The 24,996-nt window shown below is 47.9% G+C and overlaps 1 protein-coding gene across 1 annotated transcript in view; it reads left to right on the forward strand.

The window, feature by feature from the left end:
* The window catches only part of GMDS (GDP-mannose 4,6-dehydratase), a 1,578,414-nt gene that overhangs the window by 1,344,159 nt on the left and 209,259 nt on the right, over positions 1–24,996 (forward strand). The window contains exon 9 of the mRNA XM_085607140.1: positions 17,923–18,019. Coding sequence (XP_085463266.1) covers positions 17,923–18,019 — 97 coding nt within the window. The remainder of the gene's footprint in view (positions 1–17,922; positions 18,020–24,996) is intronic.

Raw genomic sequence — 24,996 nt, forward strand, 5'->3', positions numbered from 1 at the left:
ACAGGACGTTCCACATTCCACAGACATGTCATCTTAGTGGAATGAATGCAAGATCACAACATTTACCTTTTATACTGCAGTAATGTCAAAATAACTTCAAGTTTTACACTTGGGGAGTTTTGTGGGACCAGATTTCTGACAACCTTCAACACTCAGTTACACTGCTATAAAGTTAATTTTAAACCTTTAAAACAGTTAAACTGAAAACTATTGTGGAAATTCAAGGGTTTGTGCTGGGGGCAGTGAATGTAGATGCACAGAAGGAGCAGTGCATCTAATGGCAGCAGGAATAAATGAAAATCTGTTTGACTCCTGGGTAGATTGTAAGGACGTACACAGAGAGGGACTCACCCCCTCTGGGGCCTAGTGAGGCAGACATGCCGCATGAGCTCTTTTTAGGTCGAGCCTAGTGCAGCGCTCCTTCGTTGCTCTAGGAAAACGACCTCTTGGAATCACTCTGGACTTTTCACACGCTCGTGCGTGTGTTTTGTTTTTAGCATTTTTTCTATTGGGCTTTGCGTGTGTCTTTCTGAAAAGACAGCACGCAATTGGGCAAAGGCGGATGCATGTCCCACCTTTCCCAGGAAATGTATCCGCCTACGGCTTGCGGTTACGAGCAGGGGCGCCATCTGTTCGGGGTCATGTCACCATCTGTTTTTAATTAGCGTGTTTGCGTTCGCCGCGCTGCCGTGCACACTCGCCCCGCTTCTCTCTCGTGCCATTCTTTTTAACCAACCCTCCCATCACATACCACATGCACATGCACAGCCCTGCCAATGCTCTGTTTTCAATGAGAAACTTGTGCATTCGCTGTCATGCTAGGCCCATTGCTGTTGACTTGTAGAAGGAGGAAGGCAGCAGAATCGTGTTTTGACAGTGGCGGCAGAGGTAGCGAGGCCTCTGCTTGCACACATGGCTCCTGATTTTCTCTACTGTGCTCGCTTTCTGATTTGGTACTGGCATTATATAATGCAATCTTAACTTTAAGGCAAGCACCCTATTAATCTTATGTTTGACCTCACAACCACAGGTACGAACCCCAGCACGTTAGCTCAGCCTTTCATCCTACTAGAGGGCAACTGACTAATTAACATTCATTTGTTGGGCAATGAACTTCTGTTACTCGGCACCAAGATGCAGCATACTCCAGCCCGCCTTAACTTGCACACTGGGATAACTCACTTTCGCCTCCTGTCAATTCGGCTCCTGATTTTCTATACTGTGCTCGCTTTCTGATTTGGTATTGATTTGGTGCAGGCATTATATAATAGGAGCCAGCAGCGGCGGCACGCTGGCTGACATCTGTTTTGGGTCAGATTTCATTTCCAGGCCTTGCCGCTTTCATCAGAAGGCACGTCCCTTCCACCCCACCTCCACAAGAGTGCGCTTTTATTTTCTCTAAAACACAAAGGAACAGAAACAAAATCAGTTACTGTGACATCTTATTTTTCAGCGGAATCATCCGCACCGTCTAATGAGCGGGCCGTGGCCAACAAGCCTACCCTGGAAGGCAACAAGCAGCTGCTACAGTAGTTAAAGCTCCTTAAAGACTACTCATGTCTTGGGGAGGAAGGGAACGATCCTCTTGGGGTTTCAGTAAATAGCTACATTGTGATGCTTAACCATTTGATGATCATGCTTCTGGTTAAACAAAACAGAGGAACGTTAGCAATCAGCATTTTACCCTAACTGTTGTGGAGATAAACCAAACATCTACAGCAGGTAGGCACAGCGTAACTCTACAGAGTGCATCTTTTTGCTCCCCCTCCTCTGAAATCTGCAAGCACTTCTCCTTTCTTTCCTTTTTATTTTTTGCTTTATGTAGCGTGAATGAAGGTATCAAAGCACTTTACCTAAGTACTAGTTCCATTACAGAAATCTGCCCAGTGGGTGATAATGTGTTGCATGGCTAAACACTTACAAGTTCCCAAAGGCGAGACCTATTGGCTATGCCAATGCTTGTTCTAAACCTCTTAGTAAATCCATTGTTGAAGCCAGCGTGATTCTGTATGCCTGTTGTAAATGACTAGATCTGACTCTGCAAAGCTTTAAGTGTAGTCCACACCTTATGTATGAGGCTCCAACAATGGTCCAGTGAACTATTGATTGTGTTATGCCCAAACTTAGGTGATGCCCTTGATTGCCCTTTTTCGTTTAAATAGCTGTTATTTGTAGTGATTAAAGGAACCACTGACATTTGGAACAAGTGTTTTGTAAGTGCTGCTGTTCTTGTAAGCTGGAAGGATTAGTGGGAACCATGAGTTTACAAGCCAAACCATGAAGTATCATTGGATGTGTTTTGATGTGCTGGCTGATTCTATTGCCCTTTGTATAATGACAAGCCTGGGTGGAGGGCGGGAAAAGTAAAAAGGAATGTGAAAGAAAGAAGGGCTCAGGAAGGAGGACAGGAAATAACAGTGGAGAGAGAATGGGGATGCCATTTGTTCTTCCCCCAAATGGATGTACCTCATGGATAGTGGAGGGACAGTGCACTATTGGTAGTCGACTTCTGCCATCTGAACAGGAAGGCGGGAGCAGATGTGGCAAAGTGGGGACAGGAAAAGCAAAGACAGGATTTGGGTGGGTAAAAACTAGATAGGAGGTTGGATACATGGTAGACTGGCTGTACTCGTATTGTAAAATGCAATGAAATTTTGTCAAGAGGGAAATTTGGGATGGTGCCCCACCACTTGTGAGCTGTCGCACCCTGCCAGTGGCCTCCTCATACTCAGTAATTAATGTGATCTGTACTGGTAGTATGCATGAAAACATGAATGATTTCATGAACATACAGTTGTAGTTTCGTGCACACATCAACCCTGCAGAAAGTGCAGCGGTGAAAGGAGCAAGGGTGGTGGGAGGCTGTGGTGGCAGAACTATGATCCATCTCTAGACTGCCATGTAAGTACACAACAGTCTGCAGATAGACTTCAATGTTGCACATGTGCAGATATAATTTAGATATGCCTCCTCATGCATGCATATATTTTTCTACTTAGCAGAGATACTGTCCATGATCCAAGCAGCACTGCTTCATACTGCTAAATGATACTCTCAAGGATCACTCAACAGACAGCATTCTCGGACCACTTGAAAGGCAGGGAGGGAAATATGGGTGGGATCCCAAGCCCTGTCCATTTTTTCTGATAGAAGTGGAACTTTCCGTCTGAACAGAAGCTGGCAGATAGCACAAGACCGGCCATTCCCACCCTAATCCTGCTGCTCTGTCTAACTTCCTTTTTGCGGCCTCAGTGTCCTGTTCTACTGTTTGCTGCTTTCACTTCTAAATTCAGGGTCTGCATTCAACCATGGAGGAGTGGAGAACCCCCACCCCCTACCCGAAGGAGCCCATGAGCAGAGGAAGCATGGCAAGTAAAACAAGTATTTGAATGCAATAGGTCTCGCATTTGCAAGAGTTTAAGCTATTGGCATTGTGAATGGCAATGCCTTTTATTTATCTGTTTTGATAATTAACACAAAAATAAAAGGCATTGTCATTTACAATGCCAATTGCTCAAACTAGTAAATGCGAGGCATTGTCATTTACAATGCCAAGCTCAAACGCTTGTAAATGCGAGACCTATTTCAATTCAAAGAAGCGTCCGCCACTGTCCTGGGCTGCTTCGAAAGTGAAAGCACCCATGGCGTGCTGATTGTTGGAGAAAAGCGTGTCATGCCCGCAGTAGGAGAAACTTATTAAAGAAAATAGTGCTTACAGACTAAATAAGACGTACTGTGTAACAACCGAAGTAAAAGGAGCCAGTCCTCATGGGAAGTTACAAATGAAGACAAGGCGGTCCTAAGGAGGGAATAACAAGCCTATTAACGAATCGAAAGACAGCATTTAGGAAGGACAATGACATAAGCCTATGACAAATATGGGTGGAGCGTTGACAGGGCTTCAAGTCCATACTCCAATACAGAATGCCTCGCAGAGCAGCGCATGCACTTCCCAGGCTTGACCTAATAGAGCCCGGACCCCCCAGGTTGCTCCCTGCCCCGCCCCCACGGAACCCACAAATCAATATCTGAATCAGAACTTTGGGTAAAACAGCCATATTTATTTCACACCATCACACATAAACATGACAAATTAAAATTACTTATTCATATTTCTGATGCTGACCTAAGGAATTGATCACTATTCAATATTTACACTTTTAACTTAGCATCGTGAACAATCAGCATAACTGACTGACTTGCTTATCTACAACACATTCTGTTGCTCCAGCACCAAGGGGCCCTCCGGAACGCATCCCCCAACTGAGAACCACCCAAGGCACAACCCACCTGTGTCCTTGAGAGGTGAGCCCCAGCCCTCTGGTCCTTGTCTGCCACTTTAGGGCCCACCCCTCTACCACAAGGCTGACCAAGGGGGCTCGTATTGTATAACCAGGGGCAGCTGCCCCATGCCCTAGCTGGTAACCTGGCACCCTTGTCCCCCAGCTGGTGTCCCCATGCTCTCTGCAGTGAGCTTACTGTCTCTCCCCCTCAGTGCTGGCCTAGGGAGTCTGCAAGAGGACTCCTGTTAACAATGTGAGTCAATCTTCTGTGGCCTTCTTACCGCCACAGGGGCGACCAGGACCCAAAAGTCCTTCGCCCTCCCCACCACAGAACAAGTTCCGCACAAATGACCAAATGCGGTTGATCCAAACATCAGTCCCAATGTCTGACAAATGCACGCCGTCGCGATGAAACATCTGGTCACCTCTGATCAGTCTGTGAGGTATATGGCACAGGCGGCCCTGCCCAGTGCACAGTTTCGCCAACTCCCCGTTCAGGCACCTTACTGACACGTTCAATGCCCTCGATCTCACTCCAGGACCCCATGCCTGCCACGGGATAATGCATGACCATGCGATCCGCGCCCGAGGGAATGTCCTTCCCAACCATGCGAATTATGCCAGCAATGCCTCCCTGCCTGCCTGCCGACCAAAAGCCACCATGTCGTTGCTGCCCAAATACAGGATAATAAAATCCGGGGCCTGAAGTCCCTCGTGTGCTCTCGTCTCCTCCACCAGCCGCCGCAGTTGCCTGATCCGCTGGCCCCCTGTGCCTCGCCAATGGAACGACATCTCCTTCAAACACGCCGGTTTCGACCCCCGCTGCTGCTGCAATCGGCAGGCGGCCCGCCGCACGAAAGAGTGTCCCAACACCCATATCACCTTAGAGGGCATACTACAGCGGAAAGATAAAAAGGTCATTAGAGTGGTCACACCTGCGCATTCTTGTGTCATTCTATAATAAGTCCGGCCGCACATAGTGCTTGAAACATGAGGAGGACCATCGTCCCACACGCTTCACTTTATCCACTGACAGGCCTGCTTCTGCTGCTAAAGTCACCGGCCCAATTCTGAATGAGTGGGACGATTAACTGGTGGGATCCAACCCCAGACTCCTCAAGGAACTTATGAACGCCGCCCTGAATTGGTATTTTGATAGGCACCCCTGTTGTTCATGGATGAACTGGGCTTGCTCTCTCCTCTGTGGGCGAATAGCCAAATACGCTCCCAATCGAGCTATTGGACACACTCGTGCTCCGGGTGCCGATCTGAGACGAATCGTGGTGCCTTTGCCCAAAGGATCTGTCTTAGATTTACACAATGTAACCGACTGCCCCCCCCCCCCCCCCCCCCCCCCCCGACTAGCTTCATATCTTGCCACTGCAGTCCGCCTGCATAATCTACCTTGGAGGCTCCCACCAATTCACTCAATCTAAAACCTCCAGAAAAGGCTACTGTGAAAGCAGCCGCAAATAAGGTGGTCTCATAAGCAGAAGAGCACACAGTCCGCAAGACGTCTAGCATATCACCCAGCGTGTGCAAGTCTAGTGGCCTTCTGCAATCCATCCTCATACCCTCTAACCTGGCCCACCCAGCCAGCGCCTTTTTGACTAAGAACGAACTCCCAGCATCCTGCACTCCTGGCAGTTTTGCAAAGAAGCCCACTGCCGCTAGGTGAGCCCTCGCATACGACACAGGCCTGTCCTGCTCCCTCATTGTCTGTAAAAAACGACATATGGCTTCTGATGAAAACAGGCCCACTATCCCAGTGTGCTGCACGAAAAACCTGTAGGCCTTAAAATGATGCTGATAAGCCTTCTGGGTGCGCTCGCTCAGTGAGGCCCCCACCAGACCCGCTAATGCGGGGCTCCAATCCTCCACAGAGATGTCGGGAACACTGTCATCTGGTCCGCTGCTTGTGGAAGGGTACCTCCAGAATACCTGCAACTTGGAGCGAGACAAAGCATCAGCCGCCTGATTCTCTACACCTGGGATATGTGCAGCTCTAAATAGCAAATTCAGTCTCATACATAACAGCACTAGATGTTTTAAAAGCCTCAAAACATAAGTACAAGTAGCCCCTTGCCTGTTAATAGCCTCTACTACAGACATGTTGTCGGACCAAAAAACTACAGATTTATTCCTAAAGAAGTCAGCCCACACCGTATCTGCCACCACAATTGGGAACAATTCTAAGAAGGCTACGTTCCTGGTCACCCGCTCTTGTGCCAAGCTGCCGGCCAATCGTCCTTGCACCAGTGAGGTCCCAAAACTGCTCCAAAACCTACACTACCTGCTGAATCGGTGAGTAAACCTAAGGTCTCACTGGTGACTGGCAGTGCCGGCCACACTACTTTCCCGTTAAAACCCTTCAGGAAACTGCGCCACGCTTTCAGGTCCTCCCTCACTTCATCCCGCAGCCTCACACGGTGGTGCTGCTGCGTCAAGCCCGCCATTGCTCTTGCAATTGATCTGAAAAAGGTGCGCCCCATAGGGATGACACGCAATGCAAAATTCAACTGGCCCACCAACACCTGGAGTTAATGTAACGTCACTTTTGCTCCTGCAAGTGCAGAATCAATTGCCTGGTATAAGGCCTGCACTTTGTCCCTTGGTAACCTGCACTCTCCTACCACTGTGTCTATCATAATCCCCAGGAATGACATGCATGTCGCAGGGCCTACTGTTTTCCCAGGCGCCAACGACACCCCAAACTCCTCCAACAAGGACACCAGTTCTCTCAAAGCCTGCCCACATGTTGCTGACGAGGATGGGCCCATCACTATGAAATCATCCAAATAATGCACGATGTCTGTGTGCCCTGGTTTGAAAGTGAACAACCAATGCAGCATGGAGCTAAACGGCTCAAAATATTTACAAGATACAGCACACCCCATTGGCATACATTTGTCATAGTAATACTGGTTATTTAGCTGGAAACCTAACAAGTGGTAATCCTCAGGGTGCACGGGCATGAGCTGGAAGGCTGACTCAATGTCTGTTTTTGCCATGAAGGCGTTGGTGCCCAGGTCACGCAACTTCTGCAGTGCAGTGTCAAAGGAAGAGTATGTCACCAAGCATAATGCTGGGTCTATTGCATGCTTCACTGACGCCCCCTTAGGTGCTGATAAGTTATGTATCATCCTGAACTGACCTGGGTCCTTTTTAGGTACTACCCCCAACTGTGAACAAACATAATCCGGCCATGCGGGGGTGGCGAAGGGGCCCGCTATCCGCCCCAATGCACTTTCCTTACTAACCTTTTGAGAAACCACAGTGGAATGTGTGCGCGCCGATAGAAGGTTATTGCAATGGCTAACAGGTGGTACCCCTTGCGTGGAATGCAAAAACCTGTGGAAAAACCCTGATACAATATCTTGGCTGCACTCCTACTGGAATACTGATTCAGCCAGAAAATCAGTTTCTTAATCTCAACTGGCGTGGGCAACAAACTATAGTGAAGATGCTTTGGGATCTCTACCTCTGTCCTTTCATTTCTTGATGCATTTGAATTCAGGGTGCAATGGGTGGCCACAAAAGGCACAGGCATGCTTAAACGTACACAATCCAGCCGGCTGTGTACATATTTTCCGGTTGAATGCCCAGCAAGTCTCTTTCTTCTCGCCTGACTCCCCTTGTGAAGTCCGAAAGAGCTGCTTCATTGGTGTTTTGTTGTTAACACTTTCTGACCAGACATTCACTTCCGTCTGATTCCAACCCATCTCTGGGTCCTCAACCTTTGCCCATCTGAAATCCCTATCGTAATCCGGCCATGCCATCCCGCCATACATTGTGTGAGCCTTCAGAATTTTATTTGCATAGAATACCAACGGTACCGCCAACTCAAGCCTTTTTTCAAGCATCACCGTTGTAAACACATTAAAACCAAACAGCCAATTCGTAATTTGACTCCTCAACCCTTGGTTTCCTGTCTTTGAAAGAGCGATCTTTCCCATCCTTTTCTTTAGTCTCCACTTCCCTCCTTTTTGGCCTGATTAATGAGAATATATCTATGAATTCACCCTTCCAAATCTTTTCTCTAACCTTCATCGGTACATGAGAAGCCAATTTACCTGGCTTGTACAGTAGTGTATCCAGCCTCCAATGGCTTTCCCCCTGCCGTTGACACTTTTGCCTACATTCTCAGCTCCCTTACCTGTTGGGGCATCTGTTGCTGCAACGGATTGTGCAGGGGCCGCTTGATCCACAGCTGAAGGGGCTGTGCTCGCATCCTTTCCCTGCGCCTTCGCCATGAGACCCACTTGTTTACTAATTTCACTGTGCTCCCCAAGGCTGGTGGCGATGCCCATGGAGCGACTGTGATGCTGCTGACCTGACCTCCTGTCGCAGGCGCTGCCAACTGTGCTAATAACGTTGCCACAGAGGCTAATATGCTTGCTGTGGACCCTTGCGTTAGCTCCGATGACCCCCAGGATTCCCTAACGCAGGAGCAGGCGTCCCCCCAGATGCATTGACCTGAGCTGGCACTCCCCCTCCTAATACACCCTGTGCCGCCGGAGCTAGTATTACCACAGGTGCTATGTCTTTCTGCATGCCCTGTACTGTTTCCTCTGCTTGGGGCCCAACATTCGCCACGGTGCTTGGAAGTTGAGGCGCTGGCGCTAATGCTCTCAGTGCGCCCCTAATCTCTGCCAACACTGCCCCCACATCACTTTGCTCTGCTACATTAGGTACTACTTGTGATGGCGCAGGAGTGGTTGGTACACTAGGTGCCCCCTGGGGTGCCTCATTGGATGGGGGCTGTTCCTCCCCCCCACCATTCCTCCTCTCCATTTTTAGCATTTTTCCTGCCCACTCTCCCACTCTTACTCTTTTCCTTACTGGGGCGAGTCCTGGGCCTCTTTTCTAAAGGTGGGATTGCTGCCCTGGGAAGGACATTAGCTCTACGGGGCGATCCTCCCCCTCCCCCCGCAGTACCCCGTTCCTGCTCTGGGACCGACCCCACTCCCTCATCCTCGCTTTCTTCATTCTGGCTTAATTTAGCCAAAACCAGTTTGAACAGCTGGGAAAGGTCAGGATCGCTGTCCTTTCTCTTTGCATTATGCCCTTTCTCTTTGCATTATGCCCTTTGGCAGGCATTGTCTAGCTTCCCTGCAAAAAGGCTAAGAGTCCTGGCCTTGCCCTGTGCCATATTATTCGTTATCTACCGCGTGACTCTGGCCCAATGCGGGTCTCTGTATGTGCTCAAGATTAGCCCCCTCACTCTGTGGCTCGCCGCAAGAGTTCCGCTCCCTCTAAGCATGGCTAATCGCTGTATCTTACTGCTTTCGATGGCCCCCAACGCCTAGCAGCTGATATTTTGAGGAGGAGAGGGGCCTACTATAACTGGCGCGCACCGCCCGCTCCGCGCGTCTTTTTTTTTTTTTTAATAGTTTTATTGAAATATTGAGTTACATCAACAGTAACAGTAGTGTAATACAATAGACGAATTTCGGTGGCATGCATTGACAACAATCTTGAGTCATTTAAGCGCAGCACATTATAACTTAGTATAGTATGCGAGTTGTCTACCCCTTCATGTTTCTCGGTTGGCGTGTGGTGTGGCGGGGCGCGTCCTGTTGGCATGTCAAAGCTAGTCACTGTCATCCGAGTCTTGATCTGATGGGGGGTTTCACAGATATCTCCCCGGTAGCGGTTCCACTTTCCCCACACCCTCGACCATTTTTTGGGGAAGCCTCTGTGTATGTATACAGATTTTTCTGTCACCATTGCGTGGTCCATGTCCCGGCACCATTGCTAGTGCGTCGTAGAGAGTTCCGACCCCCAGCACTGTGCTATGTTGCGTTTTGCTAAGGTCGTCCCCAGTGTCACCCAGTCTTGATCAGTGTGATTCAGATCCGTGGGCTCCCATATGTTGAGCAAGCAACGTTGCGGGGTCAACGGGATCATTACTTTAGTGACTTGGGACATTGTGTGTAGGACCGCAGTTCAATACGGAGTGATCAGTGGACAGTACCAGAGCGTGTGCCAAAAAGTGCCCTCAGCGCCACAGCGTCGGAGGCAGAACGGATTGTCCGCTTTACCTATCTTGTATAACAATGTTCTTATGTAATAAATACGGTGCAGGATTTTCAATTGAAGCAACCTAAGGGTGGAAGGGATTGCTACTTTCCTCGGGGACATCAGGGCTGTTTGCCAGTCGTCGTCATCTAACTCTCCGCCTCCCACTTTGTCTTCAGGACAGCTGTGGGGTCTTGTTGGTTGTTGACTATTTTACGTTAAGTTAGGGAGATCGCTTTTGTTTGGAGGTGATCCGTGAGTAATCTGTCCTCAAAAGGGGAGGATTCGGGTAACCGTGTGCCCGTCGGGATTGCTGCTAGTAAAGCATGTCTAATTTGAGCTTCTGTATGGGCTAATTTGTATGTGTCTTGGAGTTGGGTAAAGGATACAACTCCTCCTTTTTTCCAGAGGTCCCCCAGTTTAGTTATCCCTATGAGGTCCCATTGTCGGAATCCCTTAGTGTTTCGTAGTCTCCCAAGTTTTCGGGTGTCCCACAGTGGGGCTGCCTGTGTTAGAGTCCCTTCCCATCCCATCACTCTCTGTGTCTCATGCCAGATTTGCAATGTATGAGCCGTAGGGCCAGTGTAGTGCGATTTCTTAGGGCGATTGTATAATGCCCCCATTATCCCCTCAGCATCCAGGAGATGGCGGTCCATGTGAAAGGTAGGGTCATCTTGCGGCACGTGGAGCCATTGGTTTTTTACTGTCAATTGTGATGCCCAGTAGTAGGTCTGTATTTGTGGGAGGGCAATTCTTCCATCGTACCATCCCCTAACAAGTTTTTTCATGGCGATATGCGCTGTCCTGCCGTCCCGAAGGAGTTTGGTCACTTCGGCATTTATCAGTGCAAAATAGGAAGGGGGGATACGAAAGGGGGTATTCTGTAAGGCATACAAAAATCTAGGCAACTCCATCATTTCGAAGAGGGCTGCTTTACCTAGTAGGGTGAGGGGTAAGGAACGCCAGTGTTTTACGTCTCGACGGAGGTGGATCAGGGGCTTAATGAGATTCTCTTCAGTAAAGTGCGCAACGTGGGGAGTAATGTATATTCCGAGGTACATGAAACCCCGTTCCGCTATCTGAATTTCACAGTTGCGTGGCAGTTTTGGGGGGGGGGGGGGGGGCTTAGAGGAGATATAACAATGATTTTGACCAATTTATTGTCTAGCCGGATGCTTTACCATAGGCCGCACAGATATCCAAGAGGCAATTCAGTGATCGGGTTGGGGACGTCAAGTACGATAAGATGTCGTCCGCATACAGCGATATGTGGTCCTCCCATCCCATTGTCCATTTAAGCCCTCTAATGACTAGGTCTTGACGGATCCATGCCGCTAGTGGCTCCAGGACCATCGCAAAGAGTAGGGGGGAGAGTGGGCAGCCCTGTAGTGTTCCCTTACCGAGGGGGAAGTCTTGCAAAACGCGACTGTTGACCGCGACATGCGCCTTGGGTTTGCTGTATAGGAGGTGTACCCAGCCACAGAATTTGGGCCCAAATCCCATGCGTCGGAGCACTGCAAAAAGGAATGGCCACTCCACCATGTCAAAGGCCATGCGGGCGTCCAGAGAGAGTATGACTGCATCTTCTGCAATAGTTGTACTACGTGCAATCACTCCCTGGAGCCTGCGGAGATTCAGGGCCATTTTGCGGTGGAGCATGAAGCCCGATTGATCCGGGCGAATAAGTGTAGCAAGGTACAGTTGAAGGCGCGTTGCCAGTGCCTTGGCCAATATTTTTGCTTCGGCATTTATGAGGGAAATAGGTCTATAGGATGCAGCTTCTTGCGGCGGCTTGCCCGCTTTGTAAATCGCGACTATAGTCACTAGTCTTTTGTCCCAGGGGAGCTCTCCTACCTCTAGACTGGTCTCATACTATCAAGAAGGTGAGGGGTGAGCCGGGTCGCCATTTGTTTGTATAGTTCTACCGGTATGCCATTATGGCCTAGCGCTTTCCCAGGTTAAAGTGCCCCAATAGCCAAAGCAAGTTAGTCTGCTGTGAGTTCGGCGTCCAGCGCCGAGACCGCATCCAGTGGTAATGAGGGCATACGAATATCTGTTAGGAAGGACAGGTTATCATCCAGTGTGTTGGTGGCCGTTGGCGTATACACCCCTTCATAATAGGTGGCGAGAGTGTCTGCTATTTGCTGCGGGTCCGCAGTTATCTCTCCATATCCCAACCGGAGTTGAGCTATCCACCTGCTGGCACGGTCTTTCTTGTCGAGCCAGGCAAGAAGCTTGCCCGCCTTGTCCGCCGTTTCGTAAATTATATGTTTTGTGGCTGTGAGTTTTTTGCTTTCGGCTCCTCCATTGCGAATGTTTTGTATTCCTGCTGTGCCAGCCTTAGTGCATGTGTTGTGTCATCAGTTGTGTCACGGGCATGGTGTGCCTCGGCCACCGCCACTCCGCCTTCCAGTTCCTCCATCTGATGTTTACGCGACTTTTTATGCCCGGTTATCAGTGAGATTGCCTGCCCGCAGAGCACCGTTTTGTAGGCTTCCCAGAGTGTTACAGGGGAGGGCAGCGAGTGTGAGTTTTCAGTGAAGTAGTGTTTCATAGCCGCGCGGAGTCCCTTGCGTATCGTGGGGTTTCGGAGGTATCCCGAATACATCGGGAACACCCTCCGACGTATGACATTAGGGGAGTAAATCGTCATGTACAGAGGCGAGTGGTCTGATATTCCCCGGGGTAGGTGTTGGATCTCCGCTACTCGGTCCAATTCAGTTGCTAGCATGAATATGTAGTCGATTCTGGAGAGGCTGTTATGGACTCCTGAGTGATACGTGTATTGTCTGTCTTCTGGGTGGGTGGTTCTCCAAACATCAACCAAGCCCACGGCATCCATAAAATCTGTGAACCTAAGGTTAGCGCTGCCGGGGTCTCTGGGGGGTTGCTTATCAAGAGAGACATCCCTCACGGCATTAAAATCCCCGCCCACGATGGTGTCTCCCGTTGGCAAGGATAGCAAAAATGAGCCTAATGCTGGGAGGGCCGTTTGGTGCAATGCTGGTGGGAGATAAACTGACACAAGGTTATATGAGCGCCCTTCCCATTGACCGGTTAGTGATGCAAAGCGCTCCTGATCATCCGTCTTGGAAGCAGTCAGTATTAACGGGAAGCGTTTATTAAGCAGAATCCCTACCCCCTGGGAGCCTGAGGTGAATTCTGAGTGGACCGCCATCTTGTACCCCATCTATCTAAGGCTTTGGTGGCGGAGCCCGTTAGGTGCGTCTCTTGTATTAGAGCTATCGCTGGGAATTTACGCTTTATATGTTGAAGGATGGGCCCCCTCTTAATTTTGTCCCCTAGCCCGTTTACGTTCCAGGACAGCACTTTGAAGGGAGGGGCCGCACCCTCAGGGTGTCTGAGTGGGTTGTCGGGGTATCCATCAGTGGGTTAGTGTGCGCCATGTAAGCATATTAATGTACTGAGGTACGAAGTTGCATGCAATGCCAGCCGGTGTATGTGGTTGAGAATACCATTCGTTGAACAAAACTAAAACAAAAAATAAACTAAGAACTGTCCCTCTTTTACCCACCCTCCTCTCTGCCCGGCGGAACCCCAACTACCCGCCTTCCCAACTGAGCAGAGTGCTTCAATCCCATAACAAGTACTTGCGTGGGGGATAGGAGTCCATCCGAGAGCGTCGGAGGCCCCCCGCTATTTAACAGTTCAGCAACGGCTCTGGTTCGTTTTCCAAGGCACAGTTCTCCCACACATACGCCCGGCAGTTGTCGCTGGTACTCCCTGCATATGGGCCATGGATAGGCCGGGTGGTCGGCGCCCCCCTCCCACATGTGGGCGGGTAGTGAGCATGGTCAGTACGACAGAGAGTCACAAAGTGCATTGTGGGGTGTCTCAGTCTCCCTTATCGCTAGATTTTGCGGATCGGGGTCCATGTGACTCCTGGCGTCGACTCTGTTGCTGGGTCTTGGATTTCATGGGTCTCGTCGCTGGGCGCCATCCGTCCAGCCAGTCACGGGCTTCTTCTGGAGTTTCAAAAAACCATGCTTTCCCTTCTACTTCCACTCTCAGTTTCGCCGGGAAGAGCATGGAGTATTTCAGTTCCCTGGCTCTTAATTGTTTTTTAACATCCATGAAGCCTCGTCGCTGTTTAGTGACAGCGGCTGTGTAATCAGGGTACATCGTGATGACTTGATGTTCCAGATGTATCCGCGGAGCGATTCTTGCTGCTTGTAAAATGGCGTCGCGGTCACGAAAGTTGAAGATGCGTGCCAGAATCGGCCTGGGGGGGCTCCCGGCTTGGGCATCTCGCCAGGCACACGATGCGCCCTTTCCACTGAAAAGAAACTGGAAAGGCCTCGTGGTTGCAGCAGATTTATGACGAGGTCTTCAACAAAAAGGTCAAGGCCGGTCCACCAACATTTTCTGGTACGCCAACTATACGTACGTTGTTGCGTCTCGAGCGACCCTCTTGGTCATCAAGCTTGGCAAGGATGGTCTTGTTGTCTGCCTCAAGCTGGCGCACCTGTCGTTGCAACACTGCTGTGTCAGTGGACAGGACCCTTGTCGTGGATTCAACTTCGGTTAGTCTCTCTGAGAGTTTAGAGAAGTCAGCTCGGATTAAAGATATGTTCATGGAGATCGTGCCGATGGAGGATTGGACTTGTTGGAGGGGGCCATGATATCCACAAGGGGGACTGAGTCTGAGGCCTGCTGCGTGGGCGCCTCCATCTGTGCGGAAGCGACTGGCTGCTTTTCGGCCTGGTCTTTGGAATATGCGAATTTCTCCAGCTTGCCAGCCGGTAAGCCTCGCGGGCCCCGGCCCGCCATTGTGGGCGTTTCTTCGGCTGCTCCGTTAGCCCCCGGGGAGGACAGTATTCGCCGCTGCCTGCTGCGTTGTATTGCGCAACGCGCAGCCTTTCGGTTTTGTGCCCACTGGCCCCAGTGGCGATGTAAATGTTCTCTGTACTGTGAAATAGTGTGGCGCCCTTAGTTTGCGGGGGGGGGGGGGGGGGGGGGGAGTTTCTGCCTGCAGCGCAGGGCACCAGTCCACTGTCACTTAGGCCCGGGAGCGCTGTGTAAAGGAGTTGGCCCCACAGTGGTTGCTTTGTATGGAGATTCGTAGGCAATATAGGGCACTGGTGTAATCCGTGGGGTCGCTGCGCTCCAGCCACCGGCTTCAAGTAGCAGTCGCGGGATCTCTCCGCATCCCCTCCTTTGCGATGTCGTTGGCAACCTGGAACTGGTCCAGTGAGGGCAGGGAGGGGGCGAATGTATATTTGTTAAGACCACCAGGGTCTCAGCGATGGGTGTCCATTTGATGGGCTTGTCGCCCTATGGTGCAGTTCCACCCTAGGGCCCTCGTCCCAGCCCCCCTCACAGGTCAGCCCTCATCAGAGTGGCCCCCCGGGCACCACACAGTTCACCTCGGTGCTGGAGCGTCAGTGGAGAGCGGGTGTAGTCTTCGGTCTGAGGAGGCTGGGGGGCTCCCAGGCTGCAGCCGCTGCCGGCGCGCCAGTTCGTGAGGCGCTGCGCACGCGTCAGGCGGGGGGCCGGCGCACGCAACATCCCGACAGAGGCATGTCTGGAAGGACGCAGGTCCCCTCGCGTATATCTCTGGGGTCGCTCGTCACAGCGGGCCGCAGATCACTTCAAAACGTACCGCTGACTGTCAGCGCCACTCGCTCCTCGTGTGCGCCGTCTGCCTACAGGATTTGTGTACGGATTTATTATCGGGGGTCCCCACACTCGCGGAGCTCACTTAGGTCGCGGCCATTTTGCTTGACCGCAAGCCACCTATGCGCGTCTTTAATTGTGCTCGACGGGCAGCCACAGGAACCGGAGGTGTGCGGGATCACCTGGTGCAATCCCCTTCAACAGTTACAAAGCCAAACACTAACACAGCCTCCCCCGCCCCGTGCCACAATCCAAGGCCCCCCCTCCCTTTACCTCAGTGTACCGCGAGTACACTAACTCTCACTGCCCGCCTTTCCGGTTTGGCCGCACTCCTCCTAATCTGCACCGCACTCCCGCTGCAAATTCCCCGGTCTTCGAACTCCTGGGACCGCTGTGAAGCTTGCCTATGCCGATTGCTGTTTATCGATGAAGAGCGCCGGCCCACCAATGGCGCGTGGACGCCGTAGCTTCTCCGACCGCCACCTGCAGAAGAGGGAGAAAGAAAACCTGCTGCAATCGTGGAAATTCTTCGTGGACGCGATGCGACTGGCGCCAGCACTGTAGGAAGAGAGGACGAGGGCCCGGGCGCCATGCCCTAAATAGGCCCCAGCTCCTCCACCGCCGTTCCCCGCCGGAAGTGCGTCATTGTCTGCCCCGGAAGTACTTCCCTCGCCCGGTCACCAATTGGGCTACCCTGGCGCAAGAGGTGGGCGGGGCCTGGACCCCAGGGTGCTGGGCCCCAATGGCACGCTTCTTGAATTTCGCACTTTCCAAAATGGGTCAAATATTGCCTGTGTGAAACCTTGTGTGTGTGTGTGTGTGTGTGTGTGTGATGCTTGGTAGAATGAAACTGTCCCTGGCATATTGCGGGTAATACTTGGCAAATTAGGCTACCATGGCGCAGTGTCCCTGAAAAATTGTTGGTTGTGGCATTTTTGTGTTAAATCTTACCATATACTGAATGTGGCAATGGCATGACGTTGCCCACACCTGAAAAATTGTTGGAACTGATACATGTGTCGTAATTCTTGCGATATGAGGGTGCATCCATGCCATGATGGTGCTATCCCCTGACGAAGTTGGCAATCTGGCATATCTGTGCTAATTCATACCATGTGGGGGGCATCCATGACATGGTTTTGCCCATGGATCGTATTGTTGGCTCTAGGATAATTGTAATATTTGACGCAAGGATAGGATCCATGACTACTGCCCACCCTCAGTATAATGCAAGGCTTGGCATAATGGTGGTAATTCCTGGCCTTTTGTGGCCATCCGTGGCATGGTGGTATCATCCTCTGTAATCTTACCAGTCTTAGCTTAATATTTTAATTATTTTTAAATTATTTTACTTTTATTTGCCCTTTGTGGGTAAAGCGCTGTATCTACCGCCATACAGTGGTCTGAGAGTGCCTTGCATGTTGGTATTTCTTGGCATATTGTGAACAGCCTTTGACAAGAACATTAGAACGTGTGTTATTCTCTTTTGATGTGAACCTTTTTCTAATAAATTTTCCGGCAATAAAAACAATGGCTCTCAAAATTGCATGCATGCCCCACGTATAAAAAAGGAGTACGAGTTTAAACTAGAAAGGCCAGAGTGAGTGAAAACGCAGTCACAGATGAGAGTGAAGAATGCCTTACCACATTAAGCGTATTCTCTCTGTAGGTTAGTAGCTTTAGCTCGTAGAAATGTTGAAGACACGTACGCAGCTGTTTAAGGTGGAATGAACTTGTGAAGTACTTGGTGTTGATTTGAAGCATGCTGGCTTTTGAGGTCATTAGCACCCCTTGTGGTCCCTCCGACCCCCTTGACCCCCCCCCCCCCCCCAACCCCCATCTTTGTTCCTTCCGTTAATGAGTTCACACACTCACTCCCGTGGAGTGGATTGACACTGGGCCCGCACATCTGAAGCAGGTCAAATGGCTCTTAAAACCAGAGTGTCGGTGTAATCTCATGAATTGTTTGTCTTATTTACAGGTGGCAAGGGAAGGATGAGAACGAAGTAGGCCTGTGCAAGGAGACCGGCAAGATCCACGTAGCCGTTGATCACAAGTACTACAGGCCGACTGAAGTGGTAAGTGAAAGCCTCCCTTCCGGCCTCGTGACCGGATAATCCAATCCGCGCGACTGTAAAGAGCCGTGCGTTGCCAGCTGCTGGCGGTGGGCGTCTAATTGAACCCAAGTCACCAAACTGAAAGATTGGCCCTGGCTGAGGGTTTCATTGACGTAGCAGCAAATGGGCAAGTTTACACAGGTCTTCGCAAAGGGGGGTTCGTGGCTACGTCATAAACACGTCAGTGGAAGGATGAGTCAAAGCATTAAGTGTAGGAATGCCCTAGGGAGTAGGCCATCAATCATGTATTCAACACCTAGAGCGAGCTCACGCCTTTGGAAGCCCAGGCAGCCATTCTTTGGTAATCACTAACATAAGCTAGGTCTTATTTGAGGGCAATGCCTCATTAAATGTATCCTCTCCATGATGTTATTGTGACTCACATTCTTCCATTCTGATGACCCTTGTTCGTTCAACAGAGAATATATCGAGATGTTACTCATAGCATTGCGTGTTGACTGAATTAAGTGTCACATAATATGACCATGAAATGCCTTGAAACCATATTTTGGGCTCCAGCAGAAAAATAGCATTATAAGTGTATTTACTAGTTCACATGCAAAATAGGTTTTTTAATGCGCTACACTATATGGGATTGCACACCTGACATTTCATTTTTTTTCAAACAATTTTTCTTGTGTTTATTATTTTCATATTGAAACAATTAGCGGCAATTGAATAGACGATGCTTGTGTTTCTCCAATCCAGCACTTACAGCAATAATACACAGTGTAAAACAAACATTATTATCAACGTGTGCGACACAATGTCTTAGGTTGGGATCTATAAGGGCTCAAATACATATACGTTCCAGACACCTATATTGTAGTTAGCACCCTACTTCTCGAGACCCCACCGTCCTATCACAGCCCTTGAAACTCACACCATTGGCCCCATATCTTTGTAAATCCATGAGGGCATCCGGTGCTCTTGCATACACCTCTCTCACGTCTGCCATGTATCCGTCCATTATTAAAATCTACTTGTAGAAATTGGAAGTTAAGTCATTGCCCCATAGTTTAGCTATGTCTCATCTGGCCATTGCCACGCAGGTATCACACAGTAGTTTAATATATTCAGGGCCACTGAAATTATGTGGTTCTGCAGCGATTTTCGCAGAGTTATGGATTTACAGCATTTATCATATAATCTACCATCTGCTACATAATCTGCAGATTTTAACCAAAAGAAATTGTGTTTCTAGCTCAAACGTATCAAAAGTTAAAAACAATATGGAGACTCAGGTTCCTTTGCCTTTGAAAGCCTGTTTCGCAAAGGTTGTCTGGTCGTCTTTCAGTTGCTAATCTTTGTATTTGGGTGTTCAATTGGTACTAATTAAGGTGAACTCTTTAATCAGACACTGTTACAAGGTGAAAAAAATAATGAAATAATACTATCACAAAATGTGCCGCATTATGTCAGATATTTTGCCTTTCTTGCCACATAATTTAGTCAACGCTGCTGCTTAATTTGGTCCTTCTCTGCTGCATAATATTCAGTGGTCCTAAATATATTTTCGTAGTGGGAGATCTTGCCAGACACCTGGTAGCATTATCTAGGATACCAGCTCTTTTAAAATGTACACTACTATTGACAAGCAACCCCCCGCCTTCTACCAAAACTCCTCTATCAGTGGGCACTCTCATGTATGTGTGGATAAAATCTTCCTTTCCACCACATTCCCTCGGGTCTCTCAGGTACAGGTCAGACTGGGCCCGGCACGGGAATAATCCGCTCAATGAAGTACCTTAAGATGTACCAGTTGGAACCCGGCCTTAATAGCCATTTTGCCTCTTTCCACCCTGAATCATCCGTTGCTCCCAATGTTTCTACCCATATGCATTTTGCTCGCCCTAAAGACTCAGGGTGTTATTGATTGTTTTATAGATCTTTGAAATTGTTTTCTTTCAGTAGAACTTCCATCCACACTCTATTTTGTAATATAGTGTATTCTTGTATATCTACCATTTGTGCTTTGTGATTGCTTAGAGCGTGCTTCAGTTGTATATCCTACCTTCGGACATGTGAATGGTTAGCAGTTTAGCAAGACTTGGGGAATGCTCCTGATGAGCTAGTACCATAGCTGAGTGACTTAGATGCTCACCAAATCACCAATGGCATCTGCTCAGATCACAGTCTGAGTTTGAATCCCAGCATTGCCAACTCAGCGTTGCATCCTTCTAAGATCAGGAAACTTCTTCCTATGAAATCAGATACTAATGGCATCTGTTTGTAACTGCGTTTAGAGATGGTGAAACTGCAGTAATAATTGCTATATAAAAAAAAAGTAAGATATAATATTCTTATTTTGCCCCTTTTAAGACCTGGATCATATAAATTCTGTTCACTCTCCATAAGGTGTGTAGTCCGTTATTTGCCAGGGTAATCCAGTTTAGTTCAAAGTAGGAAACTATTTTTGAGCAGTGGGGTTAGCTGGTTTGCGGGGGTTGGTGGTCCCATTGAAGCCTGCTTGTTGGGAAGAAGGACATAATTTCAAGGAGAGCAACACCTTCCAAATAAGTCATCTGAAAGGTAGATATAAGGAGGCAAAATTGTCTTTTTCTGTTACAAGACTCTTTAGCAATCTATGCAAGAACATCGTGGAAGGATCCTCGAGAAGAAAAGACCACAGATTTGAGTGTGGTTTATTGTATCTGTCAGCAATGGGTGAGACCATTAAAGAGGAAAGGCAGATGGATGGTCCAAGGAACCTAGGACACTTGTCAGCCTAACTGGAGACAAGTTTTATGAATGCTGCTGTGATAAACTGAGTTGAATCACTTTGAAGTAAGTGTCCATGGAAGACTAAACCCAACCGGCTCATGTTGTTAATGAAGTATCCTGAAAAGTGCCCATATGTACCTTTAGGCATGTAATTTACAGAACATTGAGATCTTTCTGGAATTTTTCTACAAACAAAGGGATAGAGAATGGGCAAATGCAATATTTCTGAATATTGTTTGTGTATCTGTGAAAGCATAGCACAATCCTTGCAGGAAAAAAATGTCGGCAGTACACAATGTTTTTTTTGGAAAGGACTGAGGGCAGATTCAAGACCCTTTACATAATTATAGGGATGTGTATGTTTCTCTGCATAGTGCTTCCCAGGTGAACAGAGGCCTAGATGTTCTTATCAATTGGAGATGAGAGCTTCCTTCAAGAGTAGACTTTTCCACACTTCTCTGAAGTCATTCTGCAGCAAGGATACTTTTAAGTTTGCCTTTTACGTATACAAGATTACATTTTTGAGCTAATACGTTTAAGCATTTTCTCTGACTGAGTGGATACCTTTTTATGGAACCTGCCCCAGGTGTATGCAGTGTGGGTGCTCATCACTTAAAACCGAGGTTATGCAACCCTGTGCTAACTTGGAAAGTGGATTTTTTCTAAACTTAAAATTTATGCAAATATAAGCTTAATCTGTGCTAATGTTTTGAATGATCACTATCCGCACATGTGAAACATAAAGCACTGATTTCTGGGTTTGTGCACAACCTGCTGGAATAGAATTTGGGTTAATTTTCTCATCTACTGAGTTATCCAGTCCTTTTGACTACCACATGAGCATATGGTCTAGGCCTTGATTTTTCAATTGCGTTATTAGTCCGAATGTTGTGTGGTAACACACGTTTTCAAATTGAATGTGATTTAAAGGCAATCTTGTATAAAGTATCCCCCAACTGTGCATAAATGCAGTTGTAAAAACCCGTCCCTGGAATCTGATGACCTCATAAAGCACGAGACCACAGATGGCATTTTACGGCCTCAGTTTTATTGACTTGAAAAAGTAGTGTTCAGCTACACTTAATGTTGTCAGGCATTTATATAGTAGACCAAAAAATCAGTCACGAGGGAAATCCTTATGACAGAAATCTGTGAACAGTTCATGAGTTACTCGTCAGAAGGTGGCTATAACTCCAATAATAGGTTATGAGATTTATACCCAGATACAGCGCCACCTGACCACTTTGACTCTTGTACACAACTGACCCAGAGTTGTAAATGTGCACACTTTCCAAAAGAGCTGCGGGACTATGCACCCATTCTAATCAAGTGCATTTTAAATAAAATATAATTGACTTAACTTTAAAGACTTAACTGGTGGTCCGTCATACCTGTGTCATCCCTAATATTGCGAGACTGTGAGTGTTAACTGAGTCTCATTGACTGAAGACATGTTCAATGTGTCTGTTCACTGAAAGTGAGAAGTTGGCACACTACATTTAATTTAGCTTGCGTTGTGTCCTTCAGCAATGCAACCATGTTTGACTGCAAGAAAATACGCTCATACCTCAGAAGAAATGACTAAGCTATACAAGATTTCTCACAGATGGAGTACAAAGCAGACAATAGAAAGAGGAGCAGCAACATGTACTGCAGGCCTGTCTCCAATATGTCCTTCTTGTTTTTGAGTTTTGATGGCTGGCTTGAGAGGTTATAAAACTAGTGTGTTCTGCTGCGAGTTTCAAGCAATAGTAGTCATCTTTCCTTCCAGTGGTCTGGATCTGTTCGCAAACATAATTCCTGCTGACTGGACTACTGAAGTCATAAGAATGTCGTCACTGAGATGCAAATGTTCCAGTAGTGTTAGAAGAACGTTTTGTTATAGAGCTGAGGGAGCAATGAAGGATCACCTTTTAGAACTTAAAAACAAGTATATTACAATTACCCCCAACCAAATGAATGATATTGTTAGGGACTGTTTTCTCAGGGGGCTCTTCTGCTTCTGATGAATAAAATAAGCTTTTGTAATAGATAACCAAACATGATGAACACATGATCTTAGACTCTGACATGCCCCCTGCACGAATCTGAGATCCAAACCTGAACATGTTCAGGAAACTTTTGAAAACCCACCAACCACACTTAACTTAAGTGGGAACATGAGTAGCGATTGAACCTGGGCAATCACCTCTCCCTCTGGGCTCTAAATCCTTGCCAACCTGCTATGTTCCTACCTACCACTGTGAAGTCTCTTATGTAAATGTTACTGTAAGGGACACACGGATTTTTACAACAATACTTAATTTAATGAGCTTGTTCTAGCAGGCCAGTCCCTTCGTTTGAGGAATAAATGTGCTGGATCTGGACGGGATTCTTACCGCCAGATGGATTACGTGGACTTCCGCTTTAATGCTTAATTTGTTAATCTGGCTCTTAGTGATAGAATCAAATGAAAGTGAGGATTAATGCTGTATAATACTCAGATGTAAAGCCTTAACTGTAATACTGCCTTACTCTTAGCTTAAATTCCATTGCCAGTGAGCCTTCTGTTGTAAAAATATTTGAGATTAATATCTATCCACTTTAATAAATGTTGAGGTTCTATGGCTTGGTTTTGATCGCCACAGTTGGGTTAGGCAGTGAAAGTATGTATTCTAGATCATGGAGGATTGATTTGGAGCCAAATTGTCAAACGCTTTATGAATGAATTTGTTACTCCAATGCTTCCTGATATTTGGACAGTAGAGTTTGTCTTTACATGTTTCTCATTTCTGAAAAACAGCATTTCGCTTTTTAACTCGCAGGCTTACACAATGGAAGTCCTGCTTTACAATCTGTTTTCCAGGAACATCTTTCAGATGGCAGCGCTTTAGTCCGTAAGAATATTTAATGTATATTTGTGCTACTGTCCCTTGAGTGACAATAGCTGCAGTCATGCATTGGTGTAAAGTTACAATGGGAAATGATACATCAATATAAAGTCACTGGGAGAACCCTCAGATGCTTCGGGTTGGTACCTGATTGCTAGAAGTCTACATTTAAATAGTGTACCAAATCTAAGCATGGCCCTGGCACAAGGTGAGTAGCAAGAAAATTAAAATACCGCCCACTTTGAACCAAAGATTAAATAATGGCGCCATGCAAGTGAAGCAAGTTATTGCGACCCTCCCCAGAAGAGCTAGCTTCTCTCTTTCCTCCAACCATCTACTCATTCATCCTTCCATCCAGCTGCTGATAACCACCATTTCACCTTTACATTTTCTAATCCATTCAATCTTTCACCCATCATTCAATCTGTTACCATTCAGTCCGTCCATCCTTACGTCAATCCATATCCAAACCTATCCATCTACCCTGTCCATCCATCTACCATTTCACTCAGTCATATATCCTTTCACTTATCCATCCCCTTTCATCCATCTATCATCCATCCTTTCATTCATCCATCCATTCTTTTGCTCATCCATCCACCCATCCGTTTGCTCATCTGTAAACCCTTTCACTCCATCCATTTATCACCCACACTTTCACTCCATCCACCCCTTCAATCATCCATCCTCCCATCCTCCCTTTCACCCATACAGCCAACCTTTCACTCAGCCATCCCATCCACCGTTTCACTCAGCCGACCACCGTTTCACTCATCCATCCTCCCTTCGAGCCATTCATCCATTTATTCATCATCCCTTTACACTTTCACTCATCTACCCTTTCACTCACTCATCCATCCACCCTTTCACTCACCTGTCTATCCATTCACCATTTCACTCATCTATTCACCCTTTCACCCAACCATCCATCTACCCACCCTTTCTCTTATCCATCTACCCTTCCTTTCTCTCATTCATCCATTCTTTCACTCATCCATCCTTTTGCTCATCTATCCAGCCACCCTTTCACTCCATGCATCCACTCATTCATCCATTTTTTCACTCGCTCATCCATCATTCTTTTTCGCATCATCCATCCACCCTTTACTCATCCATTCACCCTTTCACTCATCCATTCACTCATCCATCCTACCTCACCTTCACTCATCCTTCCTTACATCCACCGTTTTGCTCATTCATCCATCCACCCAATCACCCTCCCGCCCTTTAACGTTAAATATGAGCTTTTGTCTGCAAAGCTGCAGACAGTAGACGTCCATAAAGAACCCCACCCCCGCTGTAGCTGCTAAAGCGGACGGTTGACGACACCCTTGCGTGCAAGCT

Source organism: Triturus cristatus, chromosome 5_2 (genome assembly GCF_964204655.1).
Source record: "Triturus cristatus chromosome 5_2, aTriCri1.1, whole genome shotgun sequence".
In the NCBI taxonomy this organism is placed as follows: Eukaryota; Metazoa; Chordata; class Amphibia; order Caudata; family Salamandridae; genus Triturus; species Triturus cristatus.